At 36.7% G+C, this 10,463-nt stretch overlaps 1 protein-coding gene across 1 annotated transcript in view; it reads right to left on the minus strand.

The window, feature by feature from the left end:
* Window positions 1–2,956: 2,956 nt before the first annotated feature.
* APOB (apolipoprotein B) overlaps window positions 2,957–10,463 on the minus strand; it is a 35,268-nt gene continuing 27,761 nt past the window's right edge. Inside the window, 4 exon segments of the mRNA XM_015859545.2 lie at window positions 2,957–5,174; window positions 6,086–6,269; window positions 7,099–7,213; window positions 8,012–10,463. Of these exon segments, the coding sequence (XP_015715031.1) occupies window positions 3,354–5,174; window positions 6,086–6,269; window positions 7,099–7,213; window positions 8,012–10,463 (4,572 nt within the window). The 3' untranslated portion in view covers window positions 2,957–3,353.

Consider the following 10,463-nt stretch of genomic DNA (forward strand, 5'->3'; position numbering starts at 1 on the left):
TCTGTAAGGCCTTGGTTTTCCTCAGTGCTTTGGACTGATAATGAAAAGAGGGAGAGGGTGATGCAAATAAGGATATTTCCATGTTTAAGGCATGAGACCAGAACCCAGGATGCTTGGCCTTGCCAGACTTTCTCTGCGATACTAGGTAAAACTGGATAACAGTACATACAGAAAGAGACTGGTTGACATTGTGCAGGCAATCTGTCTTGAATTTGTTAGTGCTTAATTTTCCTGGCTGCATGTTTTTTCAGATATATTTTGTGTAGATTTTTATAGAGAATAATATAACTTTTTGTCCTGCACGATCCCAAAGTACTTCTCAAGTTATACTCATAACTATAGCCTACTCCTGTTGAGGCCAATAGACATTTTGCCATTGATTTGGGCCAGGATTTGGCTGTGCTGAAACAGAATGCAAACAGTTCTGTATGTCTGTATGGTCTTTAATAAATTCTGGTTTCCCACCTGAGCAATAAATCTGCCAGCAGAAGAGGACTACAAAGTTTGGTGTCACTGAGCAACTAAATATTTCAATTCAAACTTTTTTTAAGCTATTGATAGGCCATAATGACAGTTGCTCTGCAAATATCTTTATCACAGAATAGAGTTCGAGCCGGATAATGCACAGTAAGGTAAGTCTGGTATGTTTGTAGAATCTATGTATACATAGCAAATGCATACGTGTATTTTTAATAAAAGACTCACTCCAGTTAGTTGCATAATCTAAAATTCTGGAACATTTTTTCTGTCCTACATCTGCAAAAGTTTTTCATTTAGGAACACACACGCTTCTTGTCAATGCTATTTCTACAATCACTTGGTTAGAGCAGGGCATATTGTTCTCTGAATTTCTTGTTAAAATGTTTCACTTAATTAAACTTTTACAACCAGTTCTGCTCTATGTCCGATACTTGCTGTAAATTATAAAGAAAAGCCCCTCTGGCATTTATGAGAATTCAGACGATGAAGAGTATAGGAAATAAAGAAACAATGTCAGTGAGCCCCAGATAGTTGTTTCTTCCCTGTTATCTCCCACACAATTCAATTTAATGAAATATATTATTTCTTATTGTATAAGCTAGGCTGAAAAAGAGGCCAAAATGGAACTAAAAATATTTCAAATTATTATATCACGGAAGTTTCATAAGTGGAGTCAATTGTACCATTATTTGAACACTTGCGGTTTTGTCTATGTTTCTCTAATACTTTATGTGGAAAAAAAAAAAAGGCTGACATCTGCTAGAACCTGAAAGAAAAAGAAAATAATGAAGAAAACCAAACAGGAATAGAATTCAGAGTTACATGTGGTTGTACATGCTTGTGGGTTGTACCTGTGCATACATGCAAACACACACTCCTTTCTATGTTAAAACATAGCAGGAGTTTCGAAGAGGTGCTTAAGATAACATCTGTGGTATGCAGATACAAATTCATACTGCAGCTAACTTCCACCAAGATCTAATTTTTGAGATTGATGTTCTGCTTCCAGGCTCTCCCCAAAACAACTGCGGAATGACTGGAAGATGACTGTCAGATTGATGACAGGATGGAGAGCTCTAATCCAATTGGCGGCAGCACTGCTTTGAGACTTGGAAATCTCCTCTAACCTCTAACCACAGTTCAGTGTGCAAACTATTGTGTTTGCTCTTGGGAAGCTTCACTCTTGCCAAAGAGAACCAGTATTTATGCTATTTGGCATATTTATTATTCAGTTAACCCATTCTTTGTAAGTAAATCCTTCTTCAGAATTTATAACCCTCTCAAGAACTGTGGATGATGAACAGAAGTAAATAGCCATGAAGACAAAACTTAAATCTTTCTCCTCCCATAACTTTTACAATTCTTTCTACTGTCCTTTGTTTCACAGCGCTATTTGTCATGATGGAGGGAAATGAGTGTCTGAGAAATCTGCTTGTGCTTAAACATTTCTGAAATTCAGGGAAATGAGTTGTGTTATCTGACATCAGACTTCAGTTTCATTGTGAATGAAGGTGAAAAGGCTCTGCAGCCAGTGTCCTTATTTAGTATGATATTTCATAGAATTCACAAAGTTTTATACCTCTGGTTCCCCTGGGAAGAGTGACATACACAGGCTGTAACTCTTCAGGGCAAAACCAGGGTAAACTGGTGCTCCATTTCTTCCTGTAGGCAACCCACTACACCATGAGATGAAACTAGACTCTGAAAGGTCATGGCTGCAAACTAGGATTACTAGCGCAACGACACATCATCAGTAGGATAAAACTAACCTGCCTCACAACGGTCTAAACCCAGCTCACGTTCCCTATTAGTGGGTGAACAACAGTGGATGAGATAATCTCTGGTTTCCCATTAATAAAGCAGCAAAAATCATCTTATAGAGTAGACTGATGGTATCAAAACAAACATGCATGTGTGTTTCTAGTCTTGCTTGTTAAAGAGTTTATTATTAAAGAGGTAATATTATTTCAGCCTAAGCAAGCCTTTTTCAAGCAATATATATAGTGTTCCAACAGATGAAGACAAACCACAACAGGTCCCATTTTTCACTCAAAAGCAGTCCCATATTGTGAATGAATTCTTCAGTATTATTTAAACCGGGAATTCATTTAGATGAGGTCAGCCTAGAGGATGGAGGGGAAAACATTTTGACTTCCGTTTCATTCAGTGATATCAGTGAAACACTGACAGTCAAATAAACTCATGAAAAGTAGAAGTTAGACAGTGTGGTGTCAAGCAAAAGATATCACAGGGAAACAGGTGAGAAAAACATGTATATCTGAATCATAAATTAGCCATTGAGAAAAAATTCTTGGCATATCTTTTTGAAAACTGATACACATTTAGATTTATTTTTTTTTAATAGAACATTGCCGTTATCTGAAAATTTCCAAGACTCTGTTTCCTGTTCAGTGATATTCTTTTATGCCTTTTCTATGAAGGCATTTCTGTGCTGGGAAATAGATGTGATTCCAAGTTATTTTTCATCTTACAAATGTGACCTTTATTTTAAAATCCACCTTTTGTTATGTATTTCATAGCTTTTGTGAATATTTACAATATGTATTGCACATTACTTGCTTGATCCAACATACACAGAAAACAATACAAAGAATTCCATTGACCTTGACAATTGTTGGATTAAGCCCTATGGCCCAAGTAAAACTAGCTTCAATGAATGACACAAAAATGTAATAAAGAACTCATTTATTGGGTTATTAAGCTTATTAAAATAACCTACTGTAGATTATTTAGTTTTCAGTTATAAATTCAGATTCAAACAGTATCTACCTGAAGTTCCAGTATGTTAATCGCTGTTACTTTTAAATACACTGTGGTACAAACTTATTATTTCTCCTCTTCTGTGTGTTCATTCAGGTTTTCATGCGCCTCTGTATGTTTTCCACAATCTGCTGAAGACTCATCTGCTCACTGGCAAGTTGTTCATCAATGAATGCTTGCATTTCTTCCCATTTCCTGGTGCCTTGTTCAACGCCTTGCTGAATTAGTGTGCGTGTTAGTTCCATTTTATTTCTGAGCGCCTCTCTGCTTTTCTGGGGCATTTGGTTAATGTACTCCCAATCAAATGGCACATCTATTCTCAGCTCTCCTTCACCAACAGCTATATATGGTTTTATGCTGTCAGCTGTTGCTTGCTCAAACCAACGAAGAAGATCAAGGATGTACTTCATGAATGTAGAATACTTCTCCACAGTTACATCAATTAACATTTTGGCGACATTGATTAGCTTTTCTTGAAAGTCACTAAGCTGCCCATAGATCTCCTGGAGTTTTGCTTTAACTTGCCTGTTAAGCTCATTGATTTTCCTTTTAGCAACTGCTGACCAATATCGGATTTTTTCTTGAGCAGCAGATGAGAGCTCCATAACCTTCTGTCTTCCTTTTCCTTCAAGATCAGTTATAAGGTCATAGTACTCCTGGCTGTAGTTTTCCACCAGTTCTCTTACTTGGTCTGTGAGGCGTGTAACCAAATCAGAAAGATCTTTAACATATTCGTTGTACCAAACGACTAGTGTATCTATAACATTCTTCAGCAATCCTTGTACCTTGACTTCTACTTCATAGTATTTCACTGACTGTCCAAGTGTAGTAGGATCGAAGTATTCCTCACGCAATGACTTTACATAGAGGAGCAGCTGGCGCAGATTTTCTGAAAGCTTCTGTAACATCTTCTGGCTAAAATTTTTCATCTGAGAAATGTACTTTTTAACACTTTCTGCCAAGGATCTAAGTTTCTGTGCATAGTCTGAAGCCATTGCATCTTTGTACAGCTGTTGCATTTGAACTTTGATGTCCTCAAAATTTTTGGACTGCAAGCTTCTAACCATATTTCCTGCTTTCTGAAAAGTTTTTTGCACCACCTGCTTCAGTAGGTTAAGCTTTCCTGCAAAGTCAGCTTCTCGGAGAGTAACAAAGGTCTGCCTGATTTTCTCCTGCAAATGTTTCAGCATTTCTTTAATTTGATCAAGTACATTACGACCTCTGAGGATGGTTTCAGAAGCAGGAACTCTGACTTCCAGTTCATTGACAGCTGCAATCAAGGCATCAAAGTACTCCTGAAGTTTTGAAAGGCATATATCAGCAGCTTTTGCAGCCTTCTCTGTAGTCATAAGGTATAATTCTTCACCTGTATACTTTTCAGACACTCCAGGAACCTGGAATTTTGTGGTCTTCAGGAATTCAATGACGGAGTCAATCAGGTGTTTTATTTTCTTGTGATACTCTTCCATTAGGTCAACTGTAGCATCCAAAAGCCTTGCTTTTATTCCTTGATAGTCAATCTGTGAGGCTTTATCTGCTGCTCTTTTATATAGCTGTCTAGCTTTCAGCTTCATCTCCTGATATTTGTCAGAGGCTTCATTGGCAGCTGTGCGAAGCTGAACATCCATTTGATCTATTTGTCTTACAGCAAACGTGTAAGCTTTGTCAGCATTATTCTGCATCATATTCTTCATTATGACAGTGGCATCACTTATATCCAGTCCCATATGCTCCTTATAGTACCGATTAACACACTTATAGACTGCATTTGTCATTTTAGGTACTTTTTCTTTCAAACCTGACAGCAAGTCTTTGGCAGCATCCTCTTTCCAGTTGAATTTTATTTGAATCATGTCAGGATTCCTGAAGGATATCTCACTTTTTAGTATGTCAATGTCCTTCTGAGGAGCAGACTGAAAGCATAAAACAAATAAGTGTAATGGATTTTGTAAACAAAACAAATTCAGTGCTATTTATAATGAACATATTTCAGTATTCTCATTCTGCATCCTTTCAATTTTATTATATACTAGGACACGATCACTACACATTTTTGTCTACTGTATGCTTGCTGCCATCTTGAGAGGGTAGTTTGGAACAAATTATTGTACCATACTTCTCTGTGCTTCTTTGTACAGGAGCACTATGGCATAATTTAATCTGTTTTTGTTTTGTTTGACTCTAAGTAAGATTTTTCTTTCCTTTCTACTAAATACCCATGATTTTTCATAAAGCATATGAATTATTTAAGAAAATGATCCTTCCAGCAGCTCTTGAAATTTATATTAAAAGTTAATACAAACTGCCTTTCATTAACACGAAAACATAAGATTTAATTTTGCAACCATTTAAATCTATGGTAGAATTTAGAATGAAAGCTATTCAGATAAATTGGTCGCATATTAGTGAATCCAAAAAGAAGATACTTTATGGATGATCTGATGTCTTCCAATGCAGTGATCACAATGAAGACCACTTCTGAGGTAAGTGTAAATAGCCTAATGAGCGTATGCCAAACCTGATTAGTGGCTAATAAAAAACTAGTTCTATAATTTCATCACATTCAACAGGTGTGTTTTCTTGATCATAGGAAAAGGCAAAATTAATTGTGTGAAGCTGAACTGGTCTCTTCACACGGATGCTACTTTTAGAATTTGCAAGGCCAGTATAGGCAACAAAAACTGTAATTACTGATAATATACTTCTTGTTTCGACAAATGATGGTTAATTTATGTCTTAACATCAACACATACAAAATTAAAAAGGGATTTTTTATCTGACAATGCTCAACTATTTTTCTTTTTACTTGCCATATCAAGCTTACCAGAGTTCTGTAGTAGAATTTCTCCTTGAGAGTGTCAGTTTCTATTTGAACAAGATAGCCCAAGATCCCAGCAGAAGGAGAGGATATTGAGGAGGATATCATGCTGTCAGTCATTTGATAACGCACATGCAGGTCAGCAAATGTTGGGCTGATGACGTCTAGTGATGCAGTGTTCTCCACAGCTCTATAACAACAACAAATATACAGGTATGTAGGAATGCACAAAGACAGCACAGGCCCTGAGGAAGTACACAATGCAATATGCCTAAATATAATACCACCTATTGCATTACATATATCTACATAAACAATCAATCTGTAACAAAAGGAGGGCTTTGCTATCCATGTTTCTTAGGATTTAGTCTAACACATTCAAAATCATGCTATTTCAATTTTTTTTTTTTTTTTTTTTTTTTTTTTTTTTTTAGATACTATTTTGAGCTGTATTGAGAATTTTCATTAAATCATGAGAGCAAATAAAAATGTGCAGCTCCACCACTATAAGCTTTCTAGGCCTCTAAAAGCTGATTTCAGTTTTTCCACCAATTCAAAGTATAGGAAGAATTTTGTGCCTGCTCTTTTACTTGCCTTCACAAATTTTGGTCACTTGGATGTATAAACACAACACTCATAGACAAAAAGAAGCAGTTAGAAGGTCAGCTCTGTAATCTGCAGTGTTGGTACTTGTGAATAAAAATTACTCTTTAATGGTTTGTGTTTACACAAAGGCCCTCAGTGAAAAAATGTGTTGCAGGGCTGATCTAGAATTGCTCTGATTGTAAAATGTTGTGTTCATAGCTCAGCAATGATATGAAATAGGACTGCTCAGAAAAACTATGATGGATATGCCCAGGGAGATTCCAGCTACCTCAAGATTGAAAGTGTTATCACCAATAATGACAGAATAGTTACTAGTTATAGCACAGCATTCTCAGGCATTGGTCTTCAAAGTAACATGTACATAATTGGCACTTTTGCCTATTATAAATTATATTATCAGAATAAATCCTTACCCAAATCCCTGAACAGAGAGATCTTCCATGTAGTTCGCACTGAAGTCACGATGAGCAAAGTTGCCTGTGGTCTTCATTACAAACTTGTCTTCTTCAGATTTGTAGTTTGAAACAACTGTGAAACAGATTTCAGATGTGTGCATTACCAGAATTTACCAGAAAACACCACAAAATATATGTCAAGCTGTCTGCCAGAAGGCCAGTTGTGAAGTGTTTTCATAGTATGCAAAATTATGCATTAAAAAAAAAAAAACAACCAAACTTTGATAATGCGCCAGATAAAAAGACATAAAAATGCTTTTTCAACCAGAGTATTTAAAAACTCCACTTTACCCTACATTTATAATGACAGAGGTATAATATTTTGCATTTATACAGGCCATAAATAGGGATTCTAATTTCTTGAGAGTTTATAGTTTTATTCTGGTGTATTTATTATTATTATTCTAAAATCCAGAACTAAAAGCAGTATGGGACATCTGAGCTTTCTGAGTTGGAGTAATTTTCAAAATCAAATATAGTCAGTTCATAAGAAACAGGATAAAAACTTCTTTATTTGAACTGAATTGCATAAAAAGTCAGCCTACTTTCTCTCCTTTATATGTATTATTATAAGTAATGGAGGAATGTCATTATGCCTGCAATTTAAAGTAAGAAGCAGCTATATAGTAAAGAGGTCTTTTCCATTTTCTTTTTTTAAATAGCAGAGCATGTTATTAGTTATCCATGTATTTTGTCATCAGTCTTCAGGGTGTCTAACTAGTGCTGAAGGGGATGAAAGTAGAGATACAATCTAATATAACTGTTAAACAGATATTAGCCCATTCATAAGGAAAGTCCATGAAAATATCTGTGAATAACAGCAAGCAGCATTTCTCCCAAAATTATGGCATACTGAATTTTAATGTCTTACCGTTCAAGTCATATTCCAGGAATTGCAATGTTGAGCTGCAGGTAGAGTCAATGGACACTTCAAAGGATTCCTTTTTATTTGTTAAATCTGTTCTCCAGGTAACATTATACAGAGGGGAGGCAACTTTCAAAGATCCACTCAAGGCACCAAATGATGGAATGTAAATTCCAGCAGGCAAGGACAATTTGAGAGGGGGGATCTCAATTTTCTGTTCAGGAATAGTAATGGTAGGCAGATCAAAATCTGCAATCTTATTTGCTACTTCATCCAGATCCACATGGAAGCTGCCAAGAGAAATACTCTTTGGAAGAGTGAATTGAGACACAGTTATTTGGTATTCCGGTACTGTCATCTCAAAATACGGTATTTTATATTCTTCTAATGTAATATAATTGGCTCCTACATCCACTCTGGGGAATCTCAGTTTTGGCAGTGTGGGTAAATTTACATCAAATGGCATTATGTTTAGTGTCTTTGGAATTTTTATGTTGCGCAAGTCAATGGTGTACGCTGGGACCTGGAGGGTAGAGAATGGAACTCTGAACTCTGGAGTGCTGAAAACAGGACTTGGAGCCTTCAGGTGTAACTCTGGAATGCTGAATGTGAAGCCATCACTCAACCTAATCACAGGCATAGGGAAAAAGTAACCATCGTCACTCTTTGTGTACATGAAGGATGCTGAAGCATTTAAGTAGTGTTTTCTGTCAGCAACAGTAGTGACATCCAACTTCAAGATATCCCACAAGCTCTTCTTAGAAATAGGACAATTAATTCTTTTCAGGAAGTCCATGTATCCTCCCACAGATCCAGAAATATCAAACTTTGCATTTGATTTTTCATTTGATAATTGCATATCATGTCTCAGAGATAATGACTGAATTTGGCCTTCACCCTTCCAACCAACTTTCTGGTCTGTAGGGCTGATTTTCATTAAGATAACTTGATTAACTGAGGCTGTGTCCAAGAAGGAATTTGGCTGAGTGGCTTGAATCTGGAGATCTGTTGACATTCTCCAAGAAGCCAGCTCAAAGGTTGCTTTGCATTTCTGAGATCCTGTAGTTGTGAAGAGAGGTGTGTATCGTGCATAGTTTTTCCCATTGTGCTCCCAGACTGCATAAACACGATTGATAGATGCTTCAACTGCAAGTATTTCTTTCATTTCACTGTTCCAGAGTCCATCTACTTTGGAGTTGGTCTCAAGCTTGAGAGATGATCGAACTCCATTAGCATGCAGATAGGTGTTTGCTTCATGGTCTAGAGCTCCAGAAAATGTATTTCCAGTGTAAATTGCTCCATCGATATTCCCCTTTGTTGATGTTTCTACTGACAGGTAAGATGTAAGAGTCTCTAAAGCAAATTTGTTAGCAACTCCTCCCTTAGCACTGATACCATGCTTAGGTGTGGTAAAGTCATATGTTACTTTTAGCTCTGAAGAAACAGTGGGTTTAGATTTAGTATTTCCAGAAAGCTCTTGGCTGAAATTCATTTTAAAAACTGGTGTGCTGATTTTTGCATTTGTCACCATTGAAGCTTCCAGGTTCCTTTTTGTGAGACTAATAGTGTTGTCATGACTTCCTCCTAGAAATTTGTTATTATTCAGGTTCAGTGCTGTGGCGAGCTTCAGTCCTCTTTTTCTTGTCAAACTGGTTGAGCCATCCAGCTTAAATTGTAGTGCATCAATGACAGATGAAGATGAAACACTAAGGTGCCCAGCAATATCTGACTGATTAAACAGCCCAGCATTTGCAGTCAAAGTGATCACGCTGGATTTAAATGAGAAGTCATAGGTAATGTTTCCCATGGCAGGAATTAAGATCTGGTTTGATGGGCTGTTGATTCTAAATCTAGGAAGCTTTAGAGTGCGTAGGTCCTGTGGAACATGAAGAACTGGAAGTTCCAGAGAAGGTAATACTAGTGTGTAAGATGGTACTGAAAAGCCAATAAATGGAACTGTGAATCCTGTTGTGCTTATTTCTTTTGGAAGCATGTAACCAAAGGCTGGCATCTCAGCAGTAAAAGGAGAAACCTCAATATTCACAATTGGAATAGTGTATCCAGGAATCCTGAAGGTCCGTGGCAGTTTGTTCAGTGATGTCTGTATTTTGTATTTGTCAAATTTTGTTTTGGCTTCATTATATGACTTTGTGAGAAAATCTAAAGCTGTGTTTCTTCCACTCTCAAAATATTTGTTGAAGAAAATTATATATTTGTTAAGTGCTTCATGCACTGTGGCTAAAGGAAGTGGGATTACATGCATATCTTTGTTTTTCTCATACTGAGCATTCAAATTTAAATCAAAAGACTGCCTTGTAGTCTTCAATAAATCCTTCAGGCCTGCCTGTTCCCACAGTGAATAATCTTTTAGTTGAGGTGTCTGGATTCCAGTATAGGGAATCTGAAGCTGAGGAATCGTTAGAGGAATATTCAGGAAGTCCAAATTAGCATCTCCACC

This window comes from Coturnix japonica, chromosome 3 (genome assembly GCF_001577835.2).
Source record: "Coturnix japonica isolate 7356 chromosome 3, Coturnix japonica 2.1, whole genome shotgun sequence".
NCBI classification, from domain to species: Eukaryota; Metazoa; Chordata; class Aves; order Galliformes; family Phasianidae; genus Coturnix; species Coturnix japonica.